Genomic DNA, 19,736 nt, shown 5'->3' on the forward strand with positions numbered 1-19,736 from the left:
ATCAAAATTATGAACAAAAGTAAACATTAAAAGTGGAAAAATTCTCAAATTTTCAATGATCATTATACCAAAAGAACATACTCACAGGATCTATAATACACTTTTATTTATAGATGTATTTTTTGAATAAGCTTCCAGATATATTACAATTTACAAGTATATTTTATTATATATTTTAACCTTCTTATAAGATGACTACAATCTTTTACAATAAGATCATATTAATAAGAATTAATACATGTGTACATTTTTCCCCAAGGGATTATTATACTGAAATAGGCTACTAGTAACAATTAAAACTATTTCCCCCTGAATTTTTCAAGGTATTGACATTAAATATTTAAATTAATTCTATGAGGTGGTTTGGAAATCTGATCTTGTGTGATCTCAGAGCTTAGAATTATGACAGATGAGTCAAGTAGCAATTAATCAAACAAACCTGTATGCAAATGTACAAGCACAGCCAGAGTCATTTTCAAAAGAAAAATGAAAGCCTGCTTTGATACAGTATGTTGACAATGCAAGATTTAAAGTGTCCAAAAATAAGTAAATAAATAAATAACGGTCCTAACACTTTGGACTAAAAAGACAAATACTTTGTTGTGAATGATATATTCAGATCTTTACATTCCTCCTGCAAAATCTGTGTGAGCACAGGAGATCAGCTATTTGGTTCCATTTACTTTTGTTTTTGAACATAAAATTTAGCATAATATAATCCACTAAAATGTTAATGGAAAAAATTCATGATGAAATCAGAGGTGTATTAAAAAAACAATACCATATCAGTTTGAGCTTTTGTGCCCAAATGACAGTTCATGAAACAAACCATCAGGTCTAAAGATACTACTATAAAATTTCAGTTCCCTTTAAAAACTCACATCTTTAGAATAAAGATTCTTCCATGACAAAAGTTTGTAAGATAGGTCCCTCAATACTTAGGGATATATACTAATTACTAAATGTTTCAAAATGAGTTAATGGCTTAAATTCACAGTTTGTACAATCTCGCTACTAAAGGAACACTCCCTCTTCTGGGAAATCAGGAAGGGTTTGCTAAATAACACTATACTAAAAAAAAAACAGCATTATGTACTTAATACAGTTATTATATTTTAAAAAGTATTAGTCATAATGGTAGTGAAATTAACTTCCCAGGAAATAACTTGTTTTTTATATCTTAAGATGGCAAAACTATTGCAGAGCTCTAGGAGTAATATGCTGATGCGTAATTACCATTCTAACAAAATGACCTGCAGGAATTAATACAAAGAAAGAATAACAAAACTCTTATACTATTTTTTAAAAAATGAAGAAAATCTTTCAAGAAGTCAGCACTTAGAGCAAGATACAGAAGCGTGAGATAAAAGTTTACAAAAAGATACATTTCTTACTTGCAGAAGAACAGAACACACAAATAAATGTGACCACCTTAGATACATTTTGATCACAAACATATGACTTTCTAGAAAAAAGTAAAACTAATTAATGATGTAAAAAATATCGGATCAGTGATTCCTAGTAAGGGGTGGGAACATGGATTAACTAGAAAGAGCATGAGGGAATTTTCTGGGGTGACAATGTCCTCCTAGATTTTTACTATGGTGGTTAGTTATATACACGCACGCATTTGTCAAAACTCAGAGAATGCACACTTAATGATTGCATAGTTTGGTGTATGTAAGTTTTAAATGAAAAGGAAAAAATGTGGAAAAAAGTGAAGTCTAGCTAATGATTTTCTATGTTGAAGAATTTAGGGGTCTTTATACTTATGCCTGCGTCTACCTGAAATGCATCAACTAAGTGAGATTAATTGAGGACAGAGAGAAGGATGGATAAATGCAGAAATAATTTAATAAATCACATTGAGGAAAATATTAACAATAGATTCCAAGTGGTTGGTGGTTTGTGGTGAGGTTCTTCTGATTTTGCAATATGTTAGAAATATTTCATAATAAAATGTTGGCGAAAAAAGGTTGAAAATACAAATGAAAAAGGCTACGACACCAAAATACTTAAGTAGAATTTAAAGCAAGAAATATAAAGAAGATAACACGAATGGAGCTAGAGAATATTATGAATGATTGGTGGTTACCAGAGGGAAGATGGGTGGGGGGATGGGTGAAGCAGGTGACTGAGATTAAAGGAATGTGCTTGTCGTGATGAGCACTGGATGATGTATAAAATTGTTGAATCATATTATTGTAGACCTGAAACTAATACAAACTGTATGTTAACTTACTGGAATTAAAATAAAAAAACTTAAAAAGATAACAACAGGCATTTCATGGGAATAATGAGATTCAGTAATCCTAAAGATTTAAGTACATCACATGGCTTTAAAATAAGTAAGACAAAAGTTGACAGAATTAAAAAGAGAGATATTCACCTTAATCATTTGGTAGTTTCTTTTCTTTTTATTTTTATAAACTTTTAAAAAAAGTAGTCTCCACTTTACCTACTGAGCCAGACACCTCATCATTTGATAGTTCACACATGCCCCTCAGAAACTGATAAAACAAGTAAGAATAAATCTATAAACATAAAAGTCAAATACATGACTAATCTACTTTGCTTAAACATATAGATAACACCACATTCAGCAACTGCAAAATACACAATAGTTTAAATATTACATATCTAACAAATAGGGCCTGTTTTAGGTCCTAAGGCAAGTATCAACAAGTTTCTAAAGATTGAAATCATATAGGTTGTTTTCCCCCCACCACATAATTAAACTCCAACTCAATGACAGAAAGATAATCTCAAATTTCCTCACGTTTAAGTATTAAGCTACAACCTTCCTAAATGATTCATGAGTGAAGGAAAAAATCACACCTAGAAACTAAAAACATATTTTGAGGTATATAATAATAATATACAACTTATCAAAAATTTGTGTGATACACTAAAGCAGTACATGAAGAAAAATTAATAGTTTTCATGAAAAGACCAATGATTTGGGAGACTCAAAATTGCTAAGATGATAATCTTTCTTTAATTGTCTTTAGAGTCTATGCAATTCCCATCAAAATAGTAGCAGATTTTTTTAATGGAAAATGACAAGCTAAACAAAAAACAGAATAACTAAGGAAAAACTGAAGAATAACAACAACACTGGATCCTTACACCCTCACAAAGCAAGACACACTATAATGCTACAGGAATTAAGACATAGTGTAGTATTAGTGCAGGGACAGAAAATTGCACCAACAGAACAGAGTCCAGAAAGAAACTCACACATACCCTTATTGCTTGCTGGGGACAGGAGGGCAGCACATGATCTTTTTAATACATGATGTTGGTTCCAGTCAACTTGTTTTCGATAAGAAAATGATACACCTTGACCATATGAAAATTAATTTGAATCAGATCAAGGCCTAAATGTGAAAGCTAAAATTATTAAGCTCTTAGAAAAACACATTATAGAGTGTGTTCATTATTGTGGGACACAAGGGTTTCCTAAATAGAACACCAAATGCATTAATCCTAAGAAGACAATACTGGGCAAAAGCCTTGAACAGACACTTCACAAGGGAGGATATCAAAAGGACCACTAATTATAGGAAAAGGAAAAGTTGATGTTGACTCAACATCATTAGTCATTAGAGAAATAAAATAAAACCTCAGTGAAATAAGACCACATATCCATCAAAATGATAGAAATTAAAATGAATAAAGATACCAAGTGTTGATCCTCACAATTGGAAGCTGTTCTCTTACACTGCTGGTGTAAACTCGTGCAACTCTGGGATAACGTTTGGAATTAGTTACTAAAGCTAAACCTATGACAGGATTCTCCTGTGCATATTCTATGTATGAACCACAAGGAATAAATTCTAACATTCACCAAAAAATATGTACGAGAACATCCATAGTACTTCACTCATAATAGGTCAAAATTAGAAATAACCCATATTTCTATCAACTGTGCACATGTAAATAAATTAGATTATAATCATAAAATGGAACATAACACTGTAAAGAAAAAGATACATTATTGATAACTCTAACAGTACAGATCAACCCAAAAGAATAAATAATACTGGGTGAAGGAAGTCAGACACAAAAGAGTACAAGGCATGATTCCTTTCATATAAAGTTTAAAACCCTACAAAATGACCCATGGTGTTGGAAGAATAGAGATTACTTTTGACAAGAAATTCTGACAGAAAAAAAGATATGAAGGCATCCTTCTGGACTGTTGTGAAATGTTCTTTTAAATATATACAAAACAATATTACATTTCATTTTATTTGGTTTTTCAAATTGTCTTTTTTTGTGGTGACCACTTTTAAGATTTATTCTCTTAGCAACTTTCAAATATACATTATTATTAACTACAGTCACCATGCTGTACATTACACTCCCATGACTTCATTATTCTATAATTGGAAGTTTGTACCTTTAACCTCCCCCTAAACATTTCTCTCTCTCCACTCCCCACTTTTGGTAAACATGATTCTATTCTCCATAGCTATGAGCTTGGTTAATTATCGTTGTTGTTTTTTAATTTCACATAAAAGTGAGATCAGATGGTATCTGTCATTCTCTGACTTATTTCACTTTGCATAATACACTCAAGGTCCATCCATGTTATGGCAAATGGTTAAGATTTCATTCTGGGTTTTTTTTGTTAACAGCTGACTAGTATTCCATTGTGTGTGTATGTGTGTGTGTGTGTTTCTTTACCCATTTATCCATGTGGATACTTGTTTCTGTATCTTAGCTATTAAAAATAATGTTGCAATGAACATGGAGATGCCTATTTATCTTTCTGAATTAGTGTTTTCATTTTCTTTTAATAAATACCCAGAAGTAGAACTGATGATCATATGATAGTTCTATTTTTATTTTTTGAGGAACCTTCGTACTATTTTCCATAGTGATCGCATCAATTTACATTCCTGCCAGTAGCACACGGGGTTCCTTTTTCTCCACATCCTTGCCAACACTTGTTATTTCTTGCCTTTCAGATAATAGCCATTTTAGCAGGCGTGAAGTAGTATCTCATTGTATTCCATTTGTATTTCCCTGCTATTTAGTAATGTTGAACATCTTTTCATGTACCTGTTGGCCATTTCTGTATCTTCTTTGGCAAAATGTCTATCAGATTCTCTGCTTATTTTTTTAACTGAATTGGGTTTCTGCTATTGAGTTGCAGGAGTTCTTTACACATTTTGGATAATAACCCCTGTTCAGATACACAATTTGCAAATATTTCCTCCCATTCAGTAGGGTGCCTTTTTCTTTTTGTTGATGACTTTTTTTTTTTTTTTAAGTTTATTTATTTGTTATTTTGAGACAGAGAGACAAACCCCCAGGCTGGGTCCACACTGCCAGTGCAGAGTCTGATGCGGGGCTCAAACTCCCAAACCCTGAGATCATGATCTGAGTTGAAACCAAGAGCCAGCCGCCCAACTGAGCCACCCAGGTGGCCCTGTTGATGCTTTTCTTTTCTGTTGCTCTTTTTTCTGTGCAGAAGCTTTTCAGTTTAATGTAGTCCCACTCATTTACTTTTGCTTTTGTTGCCAGATCCCAAAACTCATCACCAATACCAATGTCAAGGAGCTTACACCCTCTCTTTTCTTCTAGGAATTTCATGGTTTCAGGTCTTACATGAAAGGCTTTAATCAATTTTGAGTTGGTTTTTATGTATGATACAAGACAGTAGTTCAGGCTCATTCCTTACAATGTGGCTGTCCAGTTTTCCCAACACTATTGAAGACACTGTTTTTTCTCGGCTCCTTTAATTGAACATATATGGGTGGGTTTATTTCTGGGTTCTCTATTCTACTGAGATTGATCCATCTTGATCTATGTGTCTGTCTTTATGCCAATACCATACTGTTTTGATAACTGCAGCCGTGAAATCAGGGACTAGAAATGTTCTGTATCTTGATCTGAGCGCTGCTTTCATGAGTATATATATAAGTAAAAATTACTTGAATCTTTCACAAAATCTTTTCGCACACCTTATTGTGTAATACCTCCACTTAAAAAACTTAAAAATACAATACAAGCTTTTACTACCATAGTTTTCATTTCTATTCCTCTGATTTTTGTCTTGTTATCTCTTGCATGAATTATTATAATAGATTCTGAACTGTCTCCTTAGCCTTGGACTTTTAAGCCTCAAGAAGTCCACACTGCTTAGAGAATAAAGTCTAAATTTCTTAGCATTTTATTCACATAAACCTCCTTTGAATGAAATCTCAAATACCATTTCTAGGTACAGTTTTTTCTAAGAAGGTAATTTGAAAATATATACTATTTAAAATGTTTATATTCTCTAATCCAGTATTGCCATTTTGAGAACTTTTCCTAAGGAAATAAATATAGATACACATAAAATTTAGCTACAAAAATGTTTATGCTATAAAAAAAATAGAAAAAAAATAACACCCTCCCAAACAGCAGATGAGTTTGACAAATCATAATATAGCCACATTATAAAATTATAAGACTCTCTGACAAAACATAAAATCTGGTCAACAAGTAGTATATACTGATATAATATGGATTTTAAAAAAGGCAATCTGTATATGATGATTTCTAGGAAATGAGTTTATGAGCAAATTTTACCTTCTTGTTTATGCTTTCCAAAATTATCTATAGTTGGAAAAAGTTTGAAACAATTTTATAATAAGAACTAGGAAAAGTTACTGGAATAGATCAAATATAAATTAGATATCTTAGCAAGATTGGAAAAAAACATGCACAGGCAAATAATTATAGAATAACACAGGGAAGAAAATTAACAAACTGACGGGAAAAAATTAATAAAAATTTTACAGTCACTATAATAATGTTAAACATGTTTCTTACTTTGCCTGAAAAGTAAAACTCTAAATGTTATGATTTATTTCCTTTTCAAGAATGAACTTTTTATCAAACTTCTAATAACTTAACAAATCATTTGCATCTGTTATATGTTAGGCACTCTGCCAATCATGACGGGCACAAAGTGAAGGCAACACTAACATATGGAAGATTAACTTTAATGGCTACATCAATGGCCAAGATTTTGGTTTTTCACTTCAAGTGGATTTGTTGGTTTATGCTACCCTCCTTAATATCAGTCTGCTTTTCACAGTGACTTCAGTTCACACTGAGTATCATGGGAAGAATTCATAACCAGGCCAGGAATTTACTAATGTGGACTCCTGGACTATGTGATACAACAGAAAGAATTCTAATCTATAAATTATTTATACCTTTTCTTCAAATGTATTCCCTCTCTTTTACTGATCCTGGATCTCTCTTGCTGAACGTGGGTTAAAATACCCAACATTTAGTTCTTTTCCCCCTTCTAAAATTTTTTAAATGTTTTATTTATTTTTGATATAGAGAGAGACAGAGCATGGGGGGGGCGGGACAGAGAGAGAAGGAGACACAGAACCAGAAGCAGGCTCCAGGCTCTGAGCCAGCTGTCAGCACAGAGCCTGACACGGGGCTTGAACCCACGAATGTGAGATCTGACCTAGGCCGAAGTCGGAGGCTTAACCGAATGAGCCACCCAGGCGCCCCTCTTTTCCCCCTTAAATGCAGAAAAATATCTGAAATACATGGACCTCACTAATTGCAATACCTTCAAAATATTTATTTCAAGGCTCTTTTCCTATGGACAACAATTAATCACAGCACTCCAAGATGAACAAAGAACTCCAATACATGCACACAGCAGATTTTTACTGTCCGGGATCCTGCTGACTATGACTCTTTAGTGTCCTCTGTATGTATGGGGCAGTCTGTGGCCATCACTGTAATGACTTCCTGCTCTCTCACCCACTACAACCCAAAGCCAGGTTAAAATATCTACAATATCACACTGCACTCAAGATCTGAAAATTGAAAGAAGAAATCATTCAACTTACCTGACAGTTTCCACTTTAAATTCATTACTCTAATTCTCAAATGGGCATTGTTTTGCCTGGCATCCTATGTTTCTCAGTTATGTTCACTCACATACAATCCAAGGCAATGGTTTCAAAATATGTACTCTTTATAAACCTTCAGCCCTATCCACTGACCTATCACACTGAGAATCTAAATTAAGAAACCCCCTTCCCTAAATTTATTACCTTGCAAGGATATGCATCCATCTGAGTTCTTGTATTCCTCTATTATGATGAAAGTAGTTTCCCTCTTGCTAGCAAAATCTACTCTTCCATTTATATTCTAGATCCCATCCCCTCTCAATCTACTTATCTACTCAAGGATTTTCCCATACAGTTATCTTTTCTCTCTCTTAAAATCACTTTTTTTTTTTCCCTTTCCTGGTTCATGTCGATCAACATACCAATTACATGCCCTAGAATCTGCCACTGAGAAAGAAAGAAAAACCCTTCCATGAACTGTAAGCTCCCTCTCCATCTACTGCCAATTTCTCTACCTCCATTACAGGGGTGAGAAGTTGTACATATTCACTGTCTTCACTTTCTCACTTTCCATTTCTTCCCTCAAACTACTCCAATGTGGCCTCTGTCCTGGACAAAACTCTTGTCAAGAACTCAACAGGGACACCTGGCTCAGTCAGTTAAGCGCCTGACTTCAGCTCAGGTCACCATCTCATGGTCTGTGGGTTCGAGCCCCGTATCGGGCTCTGTACTGACAGCTCAGAGCCCGGAGCCTGCTTCAGATTCTGTGTCCCTTCTTCCTCTGCCCCTTCCCTGCTCACCCTCTATCTCTGTCTCTGTCTCTCTCTCAAAAATAAACATTAAAAAAAAAAGAACTCAACATCTTACACGTGATCAAACATTCCTTTTGCTCAATCCTTCCCCTTTCCTCAGCCTCTCAATCTTTTTTTCTTAAATAATAGTTTATTGTCAAATTGGTTTCCATATAACACCCAGTACTTTCCTCTCAAGTGCCCTCCTCCAGGACCATCACCCACCCTCCCCTGTCCGCTCTAGGTTCGTTTTCAGTATTCAATAGTCTCTCATGATTTGAGTCCTTCTTTCGCCCCAACTCTCTTTCCCCCTTCCCCTCCCTATGGTCCTCTGTTAGGTTTCTCCTGTTAGACCTATGAGTGCAAACAAATGGTATCTATCCTTTTCCTATTTCGCTTAGCATGACACCCTCGAGGTCCATCCACTTTGCTACAAATGGCCATATTTCATTCTTTCTCATTGCCATGTAGTACTCCATTGTATATATATACCACATCTTCTAATACCTTTTAAGGGAACTAATCACTTTGCAAATGCTTTCTTGCCTTCTCTGATACCACATTCTCTTTGGTTTCCTTCTATTTCATTTGCCATCTTTCCCAGTGTCCTACTGTACTTTGTCCAACTGCAAAATATTGGCATACCAATTAAGGAGCTTGGCCCTTACTGCTGTTTTTTCTCAATGATCTTTCTTCAGTGTCATCTAGTTCCAAGCTTTAATTATTGCTGATAGCTGCAATAGTCAAATGCCTGCTCAATATTTCTATGTGAATATTTTTAAATGTTTATTTATTTTTGAGAGACAGAGACAGAGCAGAGAAGGGGTATGTATAGAGAGAGGGAGACACAGAATCCAAAGCAGGCTCCAGGCTCCAAGCTGTCAGCACAGAGCCCAAAACGGGGCTTGAACTCACAAACCGTGAGCCACCACAATCAATGGGGCAAATATCTACGTAGTCTTTGAGCTGCAAATATTAGAGTCAGCCTTAAATCTTCTTACTCTTTTATGTCCAAAACCAATGGCCATCAGGTCCTATTCACTGTACTGTTGAGATAGTCCCCCAAATCTGTCTACTTCTCTAAATCTACACTTTTGCCTTTAGGTCATCATCAGTGTCATCTTTTGTATGGACTCTTGCAATAGCTTTTCTCTTTCAAAACTTCTGCATTTTGATACAATCTATCCTCCTTACTATACCCTGTAAGACCATACAGATTTGTCTACTGTCTATCTCTTCTATGTCTTCACTTGCTACTATTTTCCTTGCTCATTGTACTTTAATCACCTTTAAGTTTGGTCTTTTTATATCAGTGTCTTAAACCACTAAACTTGTTCCTCATCTCAGGGCACTGCTAATCTATTATTTTTTGATGGGGCATTCTTTCCATGGTTTTTTGCAGGGCTAGATCCTCCTCCTGTTTCAAGTCGTAGTTCAACTATTCACACTGACAAAGAGGCCTGCCTTGATCACCCTATTTAAAGCAGCAACCACACTACCAATTGCAGTCACTCCCTACTACCTTTTTACTTTCAGCAAACTACTAACTGAAAACACTTTATCCATTAGTTTGTTCACTATCTAAATATTTCCATGTTAAAATATAAGTTCTGTTAAGAGTAAGAACTTTCTATTTGTAATTGAATTCTCAACACATAGCCCATAATAGGTATACAATAAAATGTAAATGAATGAATAAGATTTCACTAAATTCTTTTAGTTCTGTGTACCTTGAAGTTGATCTGAAATAGCTCAGCTCATCAATTCATTAATTCAACAAACAACTACACTATTCTAAGAATAAAACTGTGACACACATATAAAGAAAAATAGTTCCTACTTCATGTTAGTAGGGAAGACAGTATAATGCAGTGCGACAAGTACTTTTAGCAGAATATAAAATGAAATGTGGGTAAAAAGAAGATATTTGCCATTTTGCTTCATGTAAAAGATCTTTATTAAAGAGTTAAATTAGCTTTTAAGTAGTGGTCTACTTCAAACAGACAAGTGAGCAACAAGTGGAGAGAAAGCATGTTCCAGTGAGAGGGGAAACACGCTTAAAGGCAAAAAGAGTCATAAACCGACCAACTATACCTTCTGTACATTGTTTAGCTGTCTTTCTAGAATTTTCTTCATTAATATTACTGGACTGGATTCAAGTCTTCCTCTTATTAGTTTTATTTTTCATTCTGCTTGAGTTGTAGCTTAGTGCTTAGAATAGCACAAAGGCTATGGAGAAGAAGGAACCTGACTAGTGGACTGTTAAGCTGAGTTTCTTTAATTACCTTGATGATTACCCCCTTGGTCCTTCCATACTTTTTGTGTTTGTCAATCTGGGACCTGAAAGATTTCAGGATCTATACTTTCCATTATAGCATTTGATAAAAATAAAGAAACTAAATGATGAAAAAAAAAAGAAAAAAGGTGCTCAATTCTTGTTAAAGGAAGTGCAAAAATGTTTTAGAAATACTTTCACCAAAAACAATAAAAGTGCACAAATTAAAAGAGTTTCATTGAATATAGATATTTATAATGACTCATTTTCAAATTAGTGGTTAGGTGGGATTCTCTGCATGGTGTTTAGGTAATAGAAATTTATGATCACTAAGTCAGCCTAAAATTTTTTACCTTGCAAGCTCCTTTTCACATAGGTCATGAACTAATCTTGATCAAGCCTGGCAATACAAAATTCGATTCTTACCAGTAAGTGATAATAAAATGAGTTCAAGATCCAAAACCATATTATCCACCATTCCCGGAGTTGATTCCAAACACCCACGTACATATAGAATTTACCACTTTTCTTCCTTCATCCTTGCTGTGTTCCAAATCTTTATAAGTCTTCTTCTTTAAATGTTCTGAATATATTTTATCAGTGCTCCTGGCCCACTTGGCAAAATTCCATATCCCAAACCCCATACCATGCCTAATTTATTCAGTTCTCAGGATTGGGCCTTTCACCTCTGCACCAGGTACCAGCTGGGGTCTAAATCAATAAAAATCTCTACAACATTATTCTACCAACTACAAGTATCAATGAGGTCCAGCTTCCTGCTGCTAGGCCCTGTCCATATCCACACGTGTCCCTGGAAATCAAAACTAGCCTAAAGTAGCCTAATTTAACTAGGAGTCCTAGGAATGGCCTGTTAATGTTATGTGAAAACTTGATTCTACAAGGTCCAGATATTTTATTAATCATTACTTCTGGGTGTTTCTGTGAGCAAAACAGACTGCCCTTCCCAATATGAGTGGGGCTCTTCATCCAACCCATTTGAAAGCCTGAATAGAATAAACGGTAGAGTAAGAGAGAATTCCCTCTCTCTGATTGTCTTTAAACTAGGACATTGGTCTTCTCTTGCTTTTAGACTTAGACTTGAACTAGCACTTACATCATTGGTTCTCCTGGTTCTCAGGCCTTCCGACTCAGACTGGAACTACACCATTGGTTCTCCTGGGTATTTAGCTTGCTGACTGAAAATCTTGAACTTCTCAACCTCCACAATTGCCTGAGCCAACTCCTTTTAGTAAATTTCCTTATATATCCAGTTGGTTCTGTTTTTCTGGAGAACCCAAACTTAAAAAACGCTTATTTGAATTACTATAGCTTGTAATAAGGCCAGGCCTCAGTTACCGAACTGCCAATCCTGGCCAGTTCTATTCCTCTGTTACTTATTGGGGTCAGGCCTGAAACCAGTTGTGCCTCGAAGGCTGGCCTGTATGCATTAGGACATAATTGGTCATGTAGATACTCAAAAATATTTGAGTCAAATGCTCTCAGCCAATAGGAGTACCAATAGCAAGACATTAAGAGAAAATTATATCTAGCTAAAATGAAAATTAGTCATACATAAAATTCCTTAATTTAGGAGGTAGTTTAACTAGATAGCTTCTAGAGACCTATGAAACTTAGGATTCTAGAAAAGCTAATGAAGAAGTGGAAGTTTCTTGCTTTATCCCCTAATTCCAGGAATTTCTATAATTTAAATAAACTCTATGAGCATTAATGGACCAAAAACTGATTAAAAGAATGAAAGACTGGTAAGTCAATTTCTTAGAAAGCATGAAAGACTGTTTGGTAAGTCAAATCCTTAGAAATAATGAAAAGACTGTTTGGTAAGTCTATTCCAACAGAGCAAATGCTAATTATACAAATTTTAATTTGTCCTGTAAAAGATCTTAAGGGTCTCAGCTTTCAGCTTGAGAGAGAAAAGTTGTGGGAGAGAAATTTGAATTATTAGTATTAGGATTCATCTGAAAAAGATCAGATTTTAATAAGGGCAGTTCAAGTAAATAAATGATTTTTAGTTGATTTGAAAAACAAATTAAAGTTTCAAATGTATCAAAATCAAGAAATTTTCACTAAATCTGAAGGTCTCCAATAGTTACATAGAATGAGACAAAAGTAATCCTGGGACTTTAGAGAAGATATAGTATAATTAGAAAACATTTGTTGCCAAATAACAGTTCTAAAATTAAGGTCAAATTTTGGTGGAATTCTTACCAAAAACTCAAAATCTCAGTCTAATCATTAGGAAAACATTGGACAAACCCAAATTTAGAGATGTTCCATAAAATATCTGGCTAATATTTTCAGAACTGTCAAGGTCTTTAAAAAAAAAAAAAAGAGTAATAAACTGTTACAGACCAGAGGAGACTGGAGAGACATGACAACTAAATGCAATGTGATATCCTGGATTGAATCTTGGAACAGAAGGGCTTTAATGAGAATCTGGTAAAATCTGAATAATGTCGGGAGTTCACAGTGGTCTACCATTGTGGATTTCTTAATTTTGACAAACTTACCACAGTAATGAGCAATGGCAAAGGCAGGGCAAAACCAAAACTAGTGAAAGATCTATGGAAACTCTATACTGCAATACCTTTTATTTTTTTAAATTTGTTTTGACAGAGGGAGGGAGAGAGAGAGGGAGAGGAAAGGGGGAGGGAGGAAACAGGGGAAGGGCAGCGAGAGAGGGGGAGAGAGAGAATCCCAAGCAGGCTCCACGCTGTCAGCATGTCAGAGGTGGGCACAGGGCTCAAACGCACAAGCCATGAGATCATGACCTGAGCTGAAATCAAGAGTCAAACACTTAACCAACCACCTGAGCCACCCAGGTGCACCCCTATACTGCATCATCCTAGAAACATTCTTGCAAATTTAAAACAATGCCAAAGTAAAAAAGTTTACTTTAAAATATTAAGGAAAAAAATTCCATTCAGAACTGTAAGTCAATAATTCAAAAGTTCATTTTTATAATGATTATGACATAAAAATTACAGTGAATACTATTTGGGCCAGAGAGCTTGAAAACTATGCACACTAAAAGAATGAAAAGAAACAAGTGGCTCTTCATAAAACATAATAAACACATGCAGTAGATAAATAATATACGGCAATGATGGATAATATATATTGATAAAAAAATATATGTTGGTAAATATTAACAAATGTTGAACTTTTAAATTTTTATGTAGCATGAAGGAATGGCTGGCAGTCAATATTTAATTATACTCTATGTATTTATTTTTTTAACTTAAGAAAATAAATGATAAAAAATATCAAATGTTTGGGTTCACATTATAATTGTTTCCAAGCACTAAAAACAGTTTTGGCTTCCCTTCAACAATCTTGAATGATTCAAGATTTCATACAGTTGTTTGAATACAAAATGGTAAAAACAGTTGTTCATTTAAAAAATTTAAGGATTTTTTCCAAATCTAACGTAAAGATCAATGTCAGGTCTCTACATCTAAATAAGATGAAATCTGTTGTGGCTGAACAATGCTCCAGCCAAAAATTGGAAAAGCAAGATTAAATTTAAAAATCCAGCTTAAAGACATCAGAATGCTGCTGCTGCAACAATGAGCTGAGTGGACTAAGATTCTGAAGAGGGCAATTTGAAGATCTGCAGTCATTTTTCGCCCTGAGGTTTAAAGATTGCAGGCCTGAGCAAGGGGCTGGAAAGTCAGGCTTTGACTATACAGAGGGCTCCTGTTAAAGGAAGAATTCATCTAAGCTTTTGGTAGTTGTGCAGGGCAGAAGTGACAAAATTGGAGATTTGAGACTTGGTTCTACCTCAAATCATTTGATAAATCCCAAACCTGTACAGGGCTTGAAATTAAAAAGTTAAGGCTCTGAAACCTCTGAAAAGCATAATGAAATTTTCCATAGTCTTACAATGCTGAGGAGATAAATACTAGAATACGTGATTTACCAAGAGCAGAGTTCTACTGTATACTCAGCTCTGTTTGGAAAGCCTCACCGAAAGTGCAAAGCTGAACTACAAGTAGACCAAGACTTAGCAAAACTTCAACTCAGCCTCCATGGGAGATAGTAAAGCATTTTAGATAATGATAGAAATTAACTGATAGGAAACATTTTATGAAGTAGGAGACAAAAGGGGCAATTGATTAAGTGATAACCTTAACCAAGCAAGAAAAGATGAGAACCAGTATAGAAATACCTTGTCCTTAAACAGGGGCATGTACTTAAGAAAGAAAGAAAGGGCAGAGTATATGGGAACAAACGCAGGTAGGCTGGTGGATGAAATGGTAGAGACAAGCAAAAGCTCCTTTTATATTCGAGAGGTGAAGTTGGATATCTGAGAAAGAAGGGAGATAAAATAGTCCTTTACAGTGCGGAGTGAATGGACCGATAAAAGACAAGACAAATGCCAGGCAACACCAAGGGCCTACTTAAAGACAATGGTCATGAAATCAAGGATTAGTTGGCAAATCTGTATGACGTTATCCTGCCATATAAAAGTGTAATGGTGTAGAACAGGCAGAAAGTAAAATTTTTAAGGCTTAGGCTTTGTTTGGCGAGGACAATGAACCAAAAGAACTGAGGTTATCCTATATACAAATCGATGGTGATTATTAGGTGAGCCCTGGAATCTAAGCTAGATGAGGTGGAAGTGGGAACATGAGAGGCTCAATTGAAGGGCTGTAAAATAAGAGGTCAAGTCAATAGAAACAGGTACCAGTGGAATTGAAAATTTGTTAGAGTCAGAGTTGTAGAGTAAGGGAGCTAGAAAGATAGCAAATGGTGGTATGAACAGAAATAGAGCAGAATATGTGATGATGAGAGGAGAGAAATCCAAGAAGAGGAGAGGCCAGAACAATGAAAGGATCATCTGCAAAGACATTTAAATCACCAAGAATTAAGACAGGAGTGGGCTGAAGAAAGAGACATTGAAACAGATCCTAAGACATTCAAAAAATGAGGGAAGCAACAGAGGCGTGTGTAAATGACTGCAACAGGAATGCCTACTGGGTGGTACAATCTGATGCATGAGTTTTAAAGCTAGAGGTGCTCAGAGACGAAAAAGGAACAGTGATCTAAAAACGCTAATGGGGAACAAGCCTCCAAGTGCACCGGTATCACTGCTGTAGGAGGGAACAGAATCACTACTGGAGGGGAAGCAGTATCCTCGGGGAGATAATCAGGTTCCATTAGAGCAGGAAGGTGTAAGTCGTGTTCAGAAAATAATACACTAATAATTTGATTCATTCATCAATGTTTACTAGAAGGCACTGAATTAGGCACTGGGAATAAAACAGTAATAAAGACATAATCTCAGCCCTCACAAAAATGCGACTCAAGTAAGAAGTCTCATATAAAAGTGATTACATTAAAGAATACAACAATTCTTTTTTTTTAAATATAACTAAAAATTTGTAGCAATCTAACAGTTTTATTAGGAAATGCAGATGCATGTACTTGAAGAGTGGTGGAATAAAATTTGTGACTATTTTAATATATCCAATCATTGTGGTATTAATTATGTGTTAAAAACTAATTTGAAGAGTATATGGGGAAATACCACTTTTTAATGGTAACGAAACAGGGAGGAATGCTTTTACAGATACATGCAGTTACCTGAGACAAAGCAGCATCCCGTTCTTCTATCACTGCGTTCATTTCTTCTGCTGTTATTCTCTTTTTACATTCCTTGGTCTTGTAGATTCTATCCACAATTACAGCTCCATTCTTCTGAATAGCTATCCCTGTGTCTGCATTGTTTATCCTGTTCAGTAATTCCTGTAATGTCTACCAACACCATTATATGTTAGTCAGACATGAAGTTTTAATATATTTTATTTAATATAGGGTTTTAATTAATAGGCACATGTGAATTGTAAATTGACTGAGTGAAGTTATTGAATTTTCATATTGCAGCAAAGATGTACATTATTAGTGTGTCAATTCTTCTTTTTCCCACATCTTAGTTCTTGAAACCCACTCAATTGAACTTAAGCCTCTAAGATATAAGACTGACATCAAGAAATCTCCTCAGAGAATGGCTTACCATGTCATTTTCTTCAGGGTTAATATTTTCTAGCCTAGAAAAAAGGGACACAGAAAGCCTGATCAGTAGCATTTCCTTAGTGCAGCAAAATGAGTTCGCTTTTTAAATCTTTAGAACCTCAAGTAATTTCATTCGACTAGTCTTTAGAGTCAACCATGACACTGAACATATTAAAGTGCCACCTGCTCGACTCCATCTTTCAATAATGCTCCATATCTTCTGCATTGACTTCAGACTGTTAAGTTATTAATGTTTACTGCTATATATGACTACAAGGATCAATTGTTCATATGTGCTTAGATGAGGAAAGTTCCCTAGTGATAGAAACACTACTTCTCATCATTATATTTATTCCTGGACTTTCAATTCTTACCAAAAACTATATTTCCTCTGATTTTTGGACTTCATCACAAATAAAGCAAGGCAAGTATTTTTACTGCAAAGTTTAACTATGTTCCCTCAAAAGCAAAGACAAATAATTGCCACTAAATTTGACCTGAAAATCTCTTGTGCTACCTATTTGTTGAAACAATATATCATATAGAAAGGCTGACCAAAACTGGACTACAGTTTTAGATGACTTATGTTATTTTCTCTTTTTCATTACATATATAGAAACACCGAATTTAAAGAGTAAGAAAGTAAATTGGTTCCTCCCATAAATGTGTTTTATATTAGAAGAGTCACAGTGTTCTCTGAAATGTTTTTTGATGTTAGTAAACTGAACAAATGCAGGAAACGCAAAGAAAGAAGTTCTAAATGACATGTTTTAGAAAATGTCTATAATTTAGGCAACTGTTAAATTGGGTAAATTAAACAAAAATTGGTAACGGGTATTAGTAACATGATGTAGAGTTTAGAAATGGCTCAATTATATTAAAACTGTTTTAAAAAGTTTAGATATAGAAGCTCCTGTTTTCTCATATTTTCCTTCCCCTATTTCTGGGCTCCTATGATTTAACATTTACCACAAAAAAAGCATACTTGGAAAAGATAATACAGAAACTTAATAAATTTATTACAAGATTGTCCCAAACTCCACAGTTCAATGAAATTGGTACATTCATGGAGAGAAATTTAGGACACTGCATTTTTTTTATTACAGGAAAAAAAAAAATCAAAAAACGATTTCTACACACACTTAAATAGTATAAATTAAAAGGGTAGTATAGTAATTTTGGATTATAAATACTTAATAAATCTCAAAGTAGTAATGTCCACTTGGATTCACATTTCAGTAAAGGCAAATACTTTCATCTTTTATTTTTTTTCCCAAAATAATTCAACAGTTTTCAAATATCCTTCTTCATAAAAGCTGGTTCTACAAAAACTCTGAAAATAAGAATTTCATTTTTATTCAATTAAAGAACATAATGAAAAGTATAAGATAACAAAATTCTTACACTTTTTTATGATCATGTATAAGTATGTGAAAGGCATTTAACCATCAGTTATTGGCTGGCTAAATATCATTTTTAAGGAAACCAGACACAGTGAGAAACATTGACCTTAATGTTGTTCTTTTTAGATGAAATCAGGCTAAGAGAAATTTCCAGCAGTTTTCAAAGAAGATTCAGTTTAAATCTTTATATTTTCAGAATTAATATAAAATGTGAAAAGATACATGAAAATTAAACATTTAGATTAGTAGGTTACTGGAAACTCTTTAAAAAAACAAAAAAAAAATTTAGATCTCAAGGTTATAAATCCCCTTCTTTTGATCCAAAGAACTACATATGATTAGGAAGAAGACAACAGTGTAGGAAGGCTGACTAATTTGTACCTTCAAAATAAGTAACACAACAAAGAGTATATGGAATATCTATGTGATACCTGTAAGATTTTTTTTAGGCACTGAAAATTGTTACTTTAAGGAGAGACAAAGGATGAGTCTGAATGTTTCAAATTAACATCTTTCTAGAGGATACGGTAAATATAGTTGTATTTTGTCTAATATTAAATTTCCCTGTTAACTAAAATTTTTTAAAAATAAAATTTTCTTATCAAAGGCTATAGTCCTTCCCACATTAATTCAGCATCACAGCTATAAATAATGTATGTGATTGCCCTTAGAAGTACATAATGTGGAGTGATTTATCATTTTGCTGATGAGTGAATCTGAATGAATCATGTTTTGGTTTAAGTGCACCAGGTCTGACATGCAGGGCATGAGGTTTAGTCAACCACTTAGCATTTATTTGGATCTCAATTGCTTTATTATTATCCTTTATAATTGTTCTTAATTTTGCTCTTTGATTATCTTTTGTTAGTACAGTGATAAATGGTCACTAAAGAGACCACTAAAAGAGAAAGCTAAAACTTTAATAAAAATGAGCAATGGTTAATTTGCCATTTAAAAAATTACAGACAAGTAACTTTCAATTTAAACATGAGGCTGGAAATAGAAAACGCTAATATTTATATTTCTCTAAAAGTTTCAGGAAGTACTTGTCACAGATATAAAAGACTAATTACATCATAATTTAATCTCAACTAGGTCACTTACAGCAGAGATCTGCAAACTTTCTGTAAAGGATCATATGGTATTTTAGACTTTTGCTGCATGTTCTATGCTGCAGCTTCCAAATGCTACCTATGTAGTACAAAGCATCCAAAGATAATATGTAAATGAATAGGTGTAGCTGTACTCCATAAAACTTTTTCTGAGCAAATATCCATTTGAAAACTAACCAGCAAAAAGAGTGGATTTCAGAAAATAAAATTCAGTCTTATAAGTATCTTACTTATTGTAT

At 34.3% G+C, this 19,736-nt stretch overlaps 1 protein-coding gene across 1 annotated transcript in view; it reads right to left on the reverse strand.

Moving 5' to 3' along the window:
* Positions 1-19,736, reverse strand: part of MIPOL1 (mirror-image polydactyly 1) — a 292,991-nt gene that overhangs the window by 172,660 nt on the left and 100,595 nt on the right. Inside the window, exons 8-9 of the mRNA XM_029952677.1 lie at positions 16,984-17,017; positions 16,554-16,724 (exon numbers count right to left, since the gene is read on the reverse strand). Coding sequence (XP_029808537.1) covers positions 16,554-16,724; positions 16,984-17,017 — 205 coding nt within the window. The remainder of the gene's footprint in view (positions 1-16,553; positions 16,725-16,983; positions 17,018-19,736) is intronic.

The sequence above is a fragment of the Suricata suricatta genome, chromosome 9 (assembly GCF_006229205.1).
Source record: "Suricata suricatta isolate VVHF042 chromosome 9, meerkat_22Aug2017_6uvM2_HiC, whole genome shotgun sequence".
NCBI classification, from domain to species: domain Eukaryota; kingdom Metazoa; phylum Chordata; class Mammalia; order Carnivora; family Herpestidae; genus Suricata; species Suricata suricatta.